Source organism: Chionomys nivalis, chromosome 10 (genome assembly GCF_950005125.1).
Source record: "Chionomys nivalis chromosome 10, mChiNiv1.1, whole genome shotgun sequence".
NCBI lineage: Eukaryota > Metazoa > Chordata > Mammalia > Rodentia > Cricetidae > Chionomys > Chionomys nivalis.
This window is the reverse complement of record NC_080095.1, coordinates 83053253-83066445: the sequence shown is the minus strand read 5'-3', so window position 1 is coordinate 83066445 and position 13193 is coordinate 83053253. Positions and strand designations below refer to the sequence as shown.

Below are 13193 nucleotides of genomic sequence, written 5' to 3'. Positions count from 1 at the left end.
TCTGCTGCCCTTATGGAACTCCTCCTATGAAACACTGCCCACTACATCTTCCCTCATCAGTTAATCCAAGAAAACCCTTCACAGGCATGCCCGCGGGCCAACGCGATCCAGACCGTTATCATTGAGATTCCCTGCACTGGTGATTCACATTATATCAAGTCGATAATCAAAACTAACTCTCACAAGTAGTTTAGATAAGAAAAAAGTTGCCAGGAGGGGCAGGCTGCGTTTATAGGATAGTCTCTATAAGGACCTTTTCCTAATTTTTTGTTTCCAACAAAATCAAGAGTCTTTTGAGCATACTTTCCTGGCTCCTGGAATAAATGTCCATTAGCAAGAGGAAGGAGGGGACTGGGCTGTCTCCCGTAAACTTTCTTGCCTTCATAAGTGGTGTCATTTAGATGTTGGTGTTGTTTAAATGACTGAGGAAGGAGATCAGGATACAGGCCTCTGTTCATGGCTCATGTCAGTCATCGGAACTGCTGAGAAGTGTGGCTGCTACTGGCGCTACCAGGTGAGCCTCTGCAGCCAGCCAACTGCACATCCTTCCTGGCCTGCTGCTGGCACAGAGTGGCCGAGCACTGGTGGAGGAGTAGATTTCCCTTCCCACCACTCCTACGAGAGAGAGTGTGATAGAGACTCAGAACTGAAGGCAGCCGGCTGAGATTGTTGGAATAATCAGCAAAGTAATGACTTTGCATTTAAAGACTCAAGTTCCACTTAGAATGAATACATAGAAAACGTTGAGTTGACCCATGTTAGATTATAGCCAAAAGAGTTTTACATGAGATGAAAGCCACATGTACCGACTGAACTAAGAATCTCCTACTTACACCAACTTGAAGGTGTCACTTGTGCTTCAGTTGATTTTAGCCTGTTCATTAAATGACGCTAGAAGAAACTTTGCTGTGTCACTGAAGTAATATCAGACCCACTGATAAGTGGTGTTAAGGAAAGAGCTTAAAGTAAATCAGCCTGCAAAATTATGAGCTTGTGTGGCCTGGGGTTGAACAGAGGTTTTAAAATGGAGCTTCAGAAACTAATCTAGGGCTGGGTGTGGTGGAACCAGTAGACAGGTTCCAGGATAGGCAGGGCTACACAGAGAAACCCTGTCTTGAAAGCCCCTTCCTACAAAACCTCACGCAGAATGCCTCCCCTACGAGATCACCTCTTTTCCTTCTAGGCCCCTGCTCTTCCAGACGAGTGAGCACGTGGCTGAGAGTCCGGCCGTGGGGGATGTGATTCCATTCAGCATCGTCATTCAGTTTCTGTTCACACGAGCACCCGCTGAGCTGAAGTCCCCCTTCCAGGTAATCATGGGCTCTCTCTGAGTCACTTTGTAAACAAGTGTCCTCAATGAGCGGGCTCCTGGCCACTCTGCTTTAGTTGGTCATGGATGTCTCCCTGAAAGTGAACAGAGATGGAAGAAAACTTGGGGGACCCGTATGTTTTCACAGCAGGGAGTCAGATTTACCTATGAGTCCAGAGTTAGCCCGTTAAAAAAAGATCTCAGCTGACTAAGGGGCTCATGCCTATAATTTTAATACTTGGCAAGCTGAAGCAAGAGGATTGCCATGACTTCTTTGCCAGCCTGAACTACAGAGTGAGACCCTATTTCAAATATCATCACCGTCATTATCAGACAAAACAGACACAAGTAATTTCTATTCATAAAGCTCTGTTTGGGCCATGTCAGTTGGCAAATCTTAAGGTTTTTTGGTAATTAGTTGCATGAAGGCCTGTGCCACGTTCTGAAATTTCTCAGTCCAGAAGGTAATTTCACCTTGAGTGTCATGAATTGCTGTTTGTGCCAGTATTTGCTAAAGAATGTACTTTCTTCTCTGGTGGCATCGCTGAAGAGGGCAGAGTGGTCCCATGCACGCTTCTCCCAGTGGCTGGACGATCATCCATCTGAAAAGGACAGGCTCCTCCTTCTCAGGTAAAGCTGCGTGTTCTAGGGGTGCCGTCTGGGCTGGGATGTGGGGATGATAAGGGACAGTGATTGTCAGATGGCCCGCTTGGATAGTTACTGAGCGATGCTCTGGAGGGTACTGGCAGCTGTAGGGCTCTGGTTCTTCAGACCATCACACCCTCCTTTGTGCTGGCCAATGCCTGATACAACCCTGCTGTAAAATAGCTCCAGCTGTAAAAGGATTCACTTTGGCTCGGTATTTTCTGTCATTTTCATGTGCTGCGTTCACTGAAATGGCAGCGCTCAGATGTGAGTGAAATTTGAACAGTAACAGTTCTTGGCAGGAAAGAACCCCTGAGAATCTACTTAGATGCCACACATTCTCTGGTTGTGGTCTGAGAATACATTTCTGTGTGCACCTATGCCCAAGTGCATGTGCACATCTCCAGCCATGAGCATGGTGAGGGGCATTTGTGTGTGCAGCTTGAGCATGTTTTCCCCATCAATTCTCCCTTATGAAGCCTTCCGTAGAAAACATCCAGAGTTGGGCAGCATTTCCTTTAGCTCAGCTGACTCAGCAGACTTTATTGGCATGTGGGGCTGAGCTCCGAAGTGGCACCGTCTTCTTTCAGCTTCACCTGTTTCTGCTTTTCTGGTCTCTTCCCCATCCCATTCCATCTGCTAAATTGCTGCCTTTTATCTTTTTCTTAAATGTCATTGCCCACATTTTGTTTCTCGCTTTTTTGTCTCAGTCTGTATAGATTTTCCATCCCCAGTTGAGCTGGTGCACTCACCCCCATAAAGCCCAAATCTGGGATTCACCTGCATGGAACCTTAGGCTGGTGCACTTGCTCTCAGCCCCCCGCCCCCAGTTGTCGTAATTTAATCGTCCCTCACACACCTACTTCCCTGTATCCCCTGTCATGGGAGGTCACCGTCATCTACCCAGCCATGCTAGGGAACAACTAGGTCATCATGAGTCAGCCTCTTCACCTCGTTCTCTAATGCCAGCGAGCATAGCTCTTTAACTGAAGCTATTCTCTACCTGCCATCCTTGGTCTGTGGATGTATGGCAGACCAGCTAGGCCATCTGATCTTCAGTGCAGGTGTGAGACATATGGAGGTCATTCTCGGCTGTGTGCACAAGAAGGTGCCACCTACTGGTGCAGTTTTTAGGTAAAGGACCCCACTGAAGAAGCCCAGATCTCATTGGAAACACCAGCCCATCAGCTTCTGAGAATGGCACCAAGCCACAGGTGTGGTGTAGGAGCCTTAGGAAACCTGTGTGGGGCAAGGAACATGAGCTGGGCTTCTCTTTCCTCGAGAGGAAGCTGACCCCAAAATGGGAAAGGCTGCTGGGTGAGCTTCCTGTCAGTACCCAGGCCTCCCATGTGAGGGAATTTGGGTCTCCTCTAACTTGTTGACTTGCAATGTCTCTGACTTTTTTTCTTAGTCCCCAAAGTCACTCAGCTTCAATGTACTTGGTAATAAGAGAGGATTCAGCAGGGCTTGATTTTGTCATGTTAACGATTTGGAATGAGCTCATCCACACGGCTGTCCTGCTTTGGGTGATCACAGATCTGTTCCACTGCTGCTTTTTAAAATGCCCCTCAGCAGTGCTGTTGCTAAGCTCATCCTTAGCAAGTGACAGCCATAATCCTAAGAGCTGCCTCTCACCATCCCTCTACCTGCAGAGCCCAGACCCTTCTTGCCTCGAGCAGGAAGTGCAGCTGCCTGGGAATCCACAGGAACCGCACTGCCACAGCAACCTGGCTCTTGGCAAGGAAGGGCCTTTGTCTGAGAGATTATGCTTTCCTATCTGGTACTTCAAGATGAATTATGACCCAGCCTGCCAGAGCATCACTGGATGATTCTCACCCTGTAGACAGACCCAGGGCAAACGCTGGTCTGATGTCAGCATTTCCTTCAGCTTTGGAAGCAAGCCTTGGGGGAGCCTCCTTCTGCTCCTCCCAGTCATCTGTTAGGCTGTTAGAAATAGGGCACGGTGTTCAGTAGTAAAGTATGGCTGCAGAATAGATTGCAAATGGTGAGTTCTCTTCTGTCCTGTTCTCTGTCACCATTTGACATTAGGTATTTTTCTGGAACTTGAATAGGTAACAGTGAAGTTGACTTGAAAGTCAGAGCAATCACTGATCCGGGCCACGTGGGGAGATGGGGGGGGGAAGCTGTGCACCAGCTTAGCCACCAGGAAGGTGCTCCAGACATGTGGGCTCCAGTGCAGAGGTGGCCACTTGGCTTAGACCATGCTTTCGCTGAAGACAAAACATCAGTTTGTATTCAGAGATTCCCTAAGGTCTGCAGAAATGGTTGGCTCTACCACAGACCTGTGTATCTTAGTATTTGCAGGAAAGAAGTAATGCATCTAACTGTAGTCCTTTGAGGACATTTAGGTGGAAACCATTTAGACTTCATCAGCCTTATGGCACATTTATCTATTGCTAAAGAAAACATTTGGTACCATATGAATCCCTGAACCCTTAGGCTTCTTGCCATTGTCCAGAACCCATAGGCTAGGACCTATTTTCCCAGATTGTCTATTTCTAAAAGCCTTAAAATGTCTGTATGGAAGGGAACATTAGGTGCTTCCTTGTGCTTATCCCTGCCAGGAGATCCAGTTCTAGGCACTAAGTGCCTGAGATAGATATATAAGGAACTGCTAAACCAAGGGAAAGCTGGAGCCTGCTTTTGGGGATATAGGAGGTTACTTAGGTTGTAAGTACTGATCAGAATGAATTTTAATGCCTGACAAATAATTTGCTGTTTATAAAATATCTACTTGACGTGTCACGTAACAGTGTACCCTGTTAACGCAAGCCAGTCCTTCAGTACTTATGGTCACTGCTTTTCTTCACGGAGGATAACTTCAGCAATCTTATTTGGTTACAAACAAGCCTCTTATATAATTCTTGGCCTCACTTCCAAGAAAGCTAATGTTTTGCTGAAGCAAATGAAATAATTTAATAAGTGCTTGAAAACCTTGCCCTGATTTTATGTGGGAGGGCAGTACTATAGTTCTGTGTTTTTTGATGTGTATCAAGAGGAAAGGCTAGCTAACCAAACTTATTTTGAGCCTCCATCTATGCACTACATCATATCACTACGAATGCAAGAGACTGTCGTTGCTTTTAAAGTGCATTTTGTAAACAGAATGGATACAATGTGTCTACTCTGCAACATTCATTTGTAAGGTTCCCCATACTTTTTAGACTGGTAAATTATATGTGCACACACACATGCATGCACACACCCCACTGCCTCAGGGATGGTTGAACCCTTGGAGCTTACTCTACAGTATCTCTCAGGACATCTGTGGAGTTGGGGCACCTGCATGAATGAGTATGGCAATTAGAAAAGAACATTTTCTTCATGGAGAAATAACTAAGGGTTGGCTTTGATATGCTGCACTGGAACATTTGATAAATACTGCTTTCTACGAACATTGACTTCCACTCTTTGATAATAATAATTGCTTAATGGGACTTGAGGCTGCACATGACCTGAGTACCATCTTGAGAAGCTGGGTTTGTTGTTGTTTTGAGACAGGGTTTCTCTGTGTTGGGTGTCCTGGAACTCATTCTGAAGCTCAGGCTAGCCTCAAACTCAAAGAGATTCACCTACATCTGCCTCCAGAGTACTGGGATTAGAAGGTATCACCACCACCAACTAGCTGTTCAGAAGCTGGCTTCTTAATGGCCTGCCCATGCTTCCATAAGAGCTAAAAGACAGCATGAAGCCAGGAATTTAAGGATGCTGGGCACTATGTAATCAGGCCTTTATATACACCTGGGACTCCAGGGTAATTTTTTGCTACCCGCTGTTAGGAAGGGTTTTATGCCAAAGGAAATGTTTAAAGCTGGGTCCTAAATAATAAAACTGTGGAAAGGGCATTCATCCCAAGGTGATGTTCAGATAAGCAGAATGCTTCTCTTTAATTAAACCAAACGCCCTCTGCCAACCCCTATCTTCGGAGAGACTTCCTATTTCTGAGTGGAAAAATATCTTGGTCTCTTCTGACTGGGCAATGGACTCTGCCAGTAGTGAGTACAAACAGGTGATTTTTCAGGTCGTTTTTAAGACTACACCAAACTGTCAAGAAGCCCAAGAAGCATAAAGGGCTGGACAGTGGTTTATCACACAGCTGGGTTGTTTGGGTACCATCCTCTTGCAAACAAGGGATAGCTAGTGACATTGGAGAAGCAGTACTAGGATGACCATCTCAAGTGCCGACAGCTTTACAGGGGTGGTGGACAGATGTGGGAACAGGATGAGACAGAGACGGTAATGAGTTTCAGCACTGCTTTCCTGGGCTCAAAAAGGAAAGACCAGTGAACAGTGCTAAGCATTTGGGGTAGATCCAAGTGTTATTTCAGATCCAAAAGGCAGATAGATAGGCCAGAGACAGCCCCCAACGGGTGAAGCAAGAACACACCTGACCACTATTTCCAGTGTTTGGGAACAGTGGCGATTTATTCCTCTTTATAAAGAACAAACCATTCTTGTAGCTTTACCGGCTGGAGATGCACAAGTTTTCCTGTGGAGACCAGTTATGAACATTTGGGGCTACCCTACAACTCTGCTGTGGCTGGGGAAATGGTCCTAGGGAAGGGACTAGCCCAGGGCTGATACCTGTGCCAGGGGCAATTGAGAACATCAAGGAAGTAGCCCAAGTTCAGACTCCTCGTCACCGACCTGCCAAAAGCTAAGAGCCCTAAAATGCTGTAGCTGTAGCTTCCAGTCTTACTGTGTGCGCCCATGGTGCTTTCTCCTCTAGCTTAACTCCACGAACAAGCACAAGCTCCACCCACATGTTCTCACAGAACTTCAGGATGGACATGGAGAAACACATGTACTGAAATGTTTAACAGACTAAATTGGCCACAGCTAAACCTAACCCCAACTTGCCTAACTACTGTACTTGGTACCGCATTTGAAGTACTGGTCTGTGGCTCTGGGCAGAGTAATTCCAGAAAGGGGCAAATATGTTTTCATATTGCTGCTGCCGAAACTTTGATTTTGTGCGATATTTTGACAGTTTTCTTTTGCATTCCCAGGGGAGCCCTGGAAGCTTATGTTCAATCAGTGAGAAGCAGAGAAGGCAAAGAATTTGCACCAGTTTATCCCATTATGGTCCAGCTGCTTCAAAAGGCTATGTCTACTCTTCAGTGATGTGCAGTCTCCATGCACCAACCCATGTAAAGGTGGCAACTAGCAACTAAAGACCATAGTCATTTCTGAATTTCCTATTGATCTTTCCTTGTGACTCTAGTTCTTCGTTACAATGTCATAATAGATCATCACAAATTTTATTACATATCTGATTTTCTTCATAAAGATACCTACCATTTTTTTCTTCTTTTTCAGATTTTTGAACAATGCAAAATAATTATGTGGATTTTTGTGCCATTGTGCAGATGATTCTATATCACTGCTTTTAAAGGGACAAGATCAGCTCACCCTGCTTCCCCAACCAATGCAGTGATTTTCAAATCTCACGCTGGAGTCACACTGCTGGGGAGCTCTGGGTGCACACCTGACAGAGGACCCCATCCTGAAAGAGACACTGATGCTGTCAGGTCCAGTGCTCGGCAGGACCACAGCTGAGACAGACGCACTGTGCAGTGTCCTTCACTTTAAATGAAGCCAGGGTTTCCTTTATACTGTGTCATTTTATTAGAAACAGGCACTTGGGCTTTGGAACAAGGACAAGTTAAAAATTAAAATTTTCTTTTCTACAAAGGTTCTCTATAAATATAAGTCCTTAATTTTCTATTGTCTCTACTCCATTACTAACATTCTTTAATTTTTAAAATCCTACCAGAAACCTAATTATAACATCAATATTTTCCATCTGCTGGTCAAATTATTCTTATAGTTATACATAAATTCAGTCAATCAAGAAATCAGAGACTTTTTTCATTTTATTTCAAATAATATACAAGAATATAGTGTGCAAAATTGAGGGGCAACATGTTGAAGAAGTGTGATGACTGAAATCAATTTTACAGCTGTGATTCCTAACCAAAAATACCACTTGGTAAGTAACATGAGAAGCCATGATTGTAGCTCAGAGCAAAGCAGCTGCACTGCAAAGGACTTGCTCTATTTTAGAAGCTGGAGGGAAGTAAAGTGCAAGTGTTGCACTGCAGTAAGTGCAAAGTCTGCCCCACCATAGATAGGATGACAAATCTAGTACGGTATGTGGCTGAGGAGAACATGAAGATACAATGGTGTCGACTGTTAATAGCACCATTACAGTGACTACCCCAACGCTATTAACTAACTGCACCTTGGCTGGGTCTGGCCCCCACTGGAAATCATGGAGGAGTGCTGCCCCCTGGTGCATCCACTCAGCACATGCCCACGGTATCTGAAGCAGGTGGCTCTTTTAGCTAGGACAATGACACCATCTACCTGCCATGTTATGTTGTCTCTTGGCACTGGCCAGACTAGAAGCGACTGTGTTTGGCACAGATGCTGGGCCATCTGGCGGCTACTCATGAAAAGGCCAGCTTCTGCTTCATTCCTGATATCGTGGGTACAATACAGATTAATAAGCAGTAAGGAGCTGATGTATAAACAGCAGTTACAATTCCCCTTCGTACAATTTAAAACATGTATACACATCTTTCTACTGTACTTTAGCACCACAGGATATCAATTTTCAAGCCTATATTACCTGATAGACATATATGAAGTTTGGAAGGAAAATAAGGCAATTTGGTTTACAATGTTGATAGTTGTAGCTTACTTAATGCTCTAATGGAGAAAGCAAATCCTCACTCATTAAATCATTTCAGGACTCAATGCTATCAGTATCTTATGGTCACGCAAATTCAGGACTAACGGTGAGACCAAGGTCTTCCAGGCTTTTCCATCCAGAGTCAGTATTTATGCAGACAGACTTACAAACACAAGCATCAGGTTCAATGCTGTTGAGAGCCCTGTGGAAATAAACAATGAATGCTTAAAAAACAATGCATGGTAACCTTGCAGGGTAAGTTCAGATGTTCATAAATTTACTGTGAAGATTTTCAAAGTTTCCTCATGGCTTAAGTATCTGGAAAACTTATATACAAATGTGAGAGCAGAAAAGTGAAACGGTAATGTCTCATATGAAGTTCCAAACAATAGAGAACCTGTGGGAAATGGACATGTGACTCAGTTGGTAGACACCTTGCCTACAGAACACAAAAGTGAGCATACGCACACGCGCGCACACACACACCAAGAAAGCACCAAACGAACTTGTACATTATAGTTCAACTACTTTTGGCAGCTAAATACTACCTTAAAGTAAGTCCCTGAGCTGTTTAACCTACAAATATATAGGACTAGATTAGAACATCCTTAATGAGCCTCTTCCTGTTAACTATTCACACCATCTCTTCATTTAAACACGAGCTCATTCTATCCTATGCTTTTTTGGGTAAATAATGTAAGAAGTGAACATAAAGAATGCTAGTCAACAATTACAGGAATGGAGTGAAACTTATTCCCCATCATTCTTACTTCTTCAGATTCTTCATCCAGCAGTCTTTGCCAATGGCAGATATCTGCATAGATGTTACTTAGTAAGTCTGAGGCAAGACACTAAGAACTAGACAAATTTTCTTCTGTAATATTAATGATTGAGTTAATGGTGCCCGTTTATTGACTGATTGATTGTTTTTAGAGGCAGTCCCTCTGTGTATCCACGACTGTCCTCAGATTCACTCTACTCCAGGCTGGCCTCTAACTTATAGATTCTCCTGCTTCTGCCTCCTGCATGCTGTGATTAAAGGCGTGCACCATCACTGCCCAGCTTGGTGTCCATCTTTTAACCAAATTAGAAATATTATATTCCAAAACTATCTTCCTTTCACCTCAGCACTTAGGACATTCTTAAGCTAGCTTGAGATTTTGCTTGCCATAAGTGATTCTCGAGGCAAGCTTTGCTGATAGGTTCTGAAAACATTACTAGGTTTGAGGTAGAACAACAGTATAATAATAATGGTGAGTTAGATCTTTAAAGGCTCTGACATGCCAACAAGCACACAGGGCACACAGAATCACACTAAAGCAGTCATTTCTAACACGTACTGAATTGGTTCTTTTCCTTTTCCAACAGTCAGGATTTAAACGCTTTTGTTCTTCAGCCAAAGCCTTTGCTTCTAATGTATACATCCTCCTTTCCTCATTCTTCATTTTCTTCCACCTGTCACCAAGGATCACACTAATGGCTCTAGAAAATAAATATTAACATAAAAGATTTTCATAGCAATACCAACTGCTGCCACTTCAGGCAAAAATGTAAAAAACATAGAGAAGGGCTATTACAGTCATTTCAGCAATAACCCTGCCACAGGTGCCCATTTATCAAAATCATGGGTAGATAGTGCCAGTATTAGTATTTGCTCCAAGATATCCAAAATGGCTAAAATCTGGGTATTTCCCAAGAAACGTTCAGTATTGCAGCGTAAGACAGTCAACTTGTATTAAGGATTTGTTTTGTGCACAGTTACTCAAACTATCACGGTTATGATAAAAGCCCCCCTCCACCCCCCGCCCACAATCGCACACTGAGACTCCTTTGCCTTAGTTTATGTCTAATGATAAAAAAGTACACTTTAAATCAGATTTGTACTTAGCGTGTGAGACATTGGACTAAATTCAAAATGCTGACATTTTCCTATTTTTCCTAGTTATTCTGATACCAAACCTTTTAAAGTAATCTCATCCAGAATATGCAGATATAAATCACACAAGAGAACCCTGAGGTAACTACAGTCTACAAAGATCATCTCTGTACTGATTAATAAAGATGATACATCAGTGCTTCACGATGACAGTAACCCACAGGAGTCCTGCTAGTAAAATTAGTAAGTATATTTGTCTTGTTAAATCCAGTATGTGAAAGCAACTGATGTGCTGTATTTTATTTAAAACCAACTTATATGAAATAGGCACACACCCATCTCAGTCTCCCAAAGTTAGAATGTCTTAAGTTAAAACATGGTGGGTGACATGATGGACACCATGCAGGACACTAGAATCTATACTCCCTCCTTTCAGAGTTCTTTAGCAGACTAATGTTTATGCCAACTGGCTAAGTATCTCTCCAACCTATTCATTTAGTCTACATTCTACTCCTAAATAAGAACTTCTTTATTCATGGAATAAAAATCTACCTCTATAGAAGAAAAAAAGTCCAAAATAAAAAAATATTTTTATCAGTCATCCTTTCATATTAGACGAGTGATATGTCAATCTCATGGTAACAATACTGAAATGCAAAACCAAGTAGTTATGAGCCGTATGGGAGATATCTCTGATAAGATGTCCTTTCCTCCAGAATTAAAAGTATCAGCACTTGACTGTTACAGGCTTGTTAATACGGCACAAGGGCACAGGTGCTACTTCTAATAAGCAGGCAGCAGACAGGTGCGAGAGCCGCATACCTATACCTGTCAGGAGTTCTCACGCATGGCCACCACAGAAAAGGAGGGCAGGTGGGCCAAGTTATTCTTAAAGTGCTTTCCAATTGACCAGAGACTATTTCCAATATGAATTTAAAAAAAAAAAAAAAATTTTTACAGGGTCTCACTACTTAAGCCTTGGCAGCCCTCAATTCCAATTCTAAGAAATTACCAAATACCAGGACAAGGTCATTTTGTACAAACACATCAACTTGGATGTAGTTGGAAAGCAAAGCTTCTTTCTAAAATGTAGGTGGTATTTAGAATTAACTGCACTGAGACAATACAATCTGTATTAAAGTTATTATCTTTTCATTTATGATCCTAAAGAATACATAAAGTGTCAATACTTCATGTCCCACAGTGAAGCTTGGTTCCATAAAACTCTCCAAATCTGACACAAGTACTATACTAGTCTTTTCTACAAAACATCAACCATCAAACTTACTGTTATTTTCAAAGAGAGCTCTTTCTCCTGAAGGTAGTCTGTGTAACTATGTATTATAAAAACAAAGTATCTAAAGCCATCCTAAGAAAATGGAAAGAAGTCAACAAGAGCTCTTGAAGTTTATTTTCGCTGCCCCAGTTACTGTCAACTGCACCGACACATCAGTAATTGTACTTGTGTTATTACTATTTACCTGTTATCTTTCCCTGGATACATCTGAGTGTATTCAACTCTGTATTTTTTGGCAAAAAGCATGAAGGCATTCATTGGTCTTTTGCACTTGTTAGGAGAAGTGGCACTCACAGTCCCTGAGCTGTGGCTTTTGACAGCTTTAGCATACAGAGAATCAGAGGAGAGCTGCGATGATCCAGGGGAACCACAACTTTTGCTGAATTCAGAGCCTGCGAACTCTTGAGCACCACCAGGTCCTCCACAAGACAAAGACGCACGGCGCTGACGAGCCATACTGCTCAGCACATAGACTGCAGACGAGTCCATCGGTGTGAAGTCATAGCTACAGAATGAACAACAACACAGTTCAAATTAGGTGGAGAGTATATCGTATTGGATGAAAACACAAATTTTAAAAACTTACCACGTGACTGAAAACTTTCCTGCCTCTTAGGACACATCATTACCAGCACTACTTTATACTTTAACAACACCTCTTCTGCCAGGGATGCAACAGCCAACCTCTGAGCTCCACAGAACTTACATCAAGCCCATGCCCTTCACAGCAGGTAACTTGTCCAGATCCCATACCTGTCCTTCATTATTCTTCTGGATTAATTTTTAACAAATATCATAATCTCACTTCTTAGATTCTGAACCTAGGTAATTAAAATAGGCAGTATTCCAGGCCTGAGAGGTAACTACTTTGGAAGACAAAAGTTAGCTTGAGACGGGCAGCCATTCAGTCCAGGACTCCCTGCCATTTAGGAGGCTCAGGCAGACGGGGCAAGCCTGAGCAGCATGGTGGGCTCAAGTCCAACCTGGGCTGAAACCTTGTCTCCAAAAATGGCTCCTAGATGTGGCTAACTTAAAATACACTACAATTTGAGATTTTGTATAGATAAAGTTCTAACCCATCCAGGTCCACCTATGTATTACTAGTATCTTAACCCACCCTTATCAGTAAAAGCCACATTTAGTTATGTAAGTTCAATTTGCAAAATCACCAGAACAAACTATCCATAGTCTCACTGTCAACAAGCTGGGGGTAGGGGAGTCCACTGGCCCCTTTCATATGAAGGAGGCCACAGTCAAAGATACGAAGTGTCATCCGCCCTAGGATGGTACCTAGGATGCAAAGCCCAGGTTTCATCACCCACATTCCCAGTACCTTCATAAGTTCAAT

General features: G+C 43.1%; 2 protein-coding genes across 3 annotated transcripts in view; one reads left to right on the top strand and one right to left on the bottom strand.

Annotated features, from left to right (window-relative positions):
• The window catches only part of Cog5 (component of oligomeric golgi complex 5), a 224784-nt gene extending 216995 nt beyond the window's left edge, over positions 1-7789 (top strand). The window contains exons 20-22 of the mRNA XM_057783089.1: positions 1184-1310; positions 1860-1939; positions 6985-7789. Coding sequence (XP_057639072.1) covers positions 1184-1310; positions 1860-1939; positions 6985-7099 — 322 coding nt within the window. The 3' untranslated portion in view covers positions 7100-7789. The remainder of the gene's footprint in view (positions 1-1183; positions 1311-1859; positions 1940-6984) is intronic.
• A 35-nt stretch (positions 7790-7824) lies between these two features.
• Positions 7825-13193, bottom strand: part of Hbp1 (HMG-box transcription factor 1) — a 29706-nt gene continuing 24337 nt past the window's right edge. For both annotated transcript variants that reach the window (XM_057783090.1, XM_057783091.1), the window contains exons 9-11: positions 12030-12350; positions 10013-10154; positions 7825-8874 (exon numbers count right to left, since the gene is read on the bottom strand). In XM_057783090.1, coding sequence (XP_057639073.1) covers positions 8857-8874; positions 10013-10154; positions 12030-12350 — 481 coding nt within the window. In that variant the 3' untranslated portion in view covers positions 7825-8856. The remainder of the gene's footprint in view (positions 8875-10012; positions 10155-12029; positions 12351-13193) is intronic.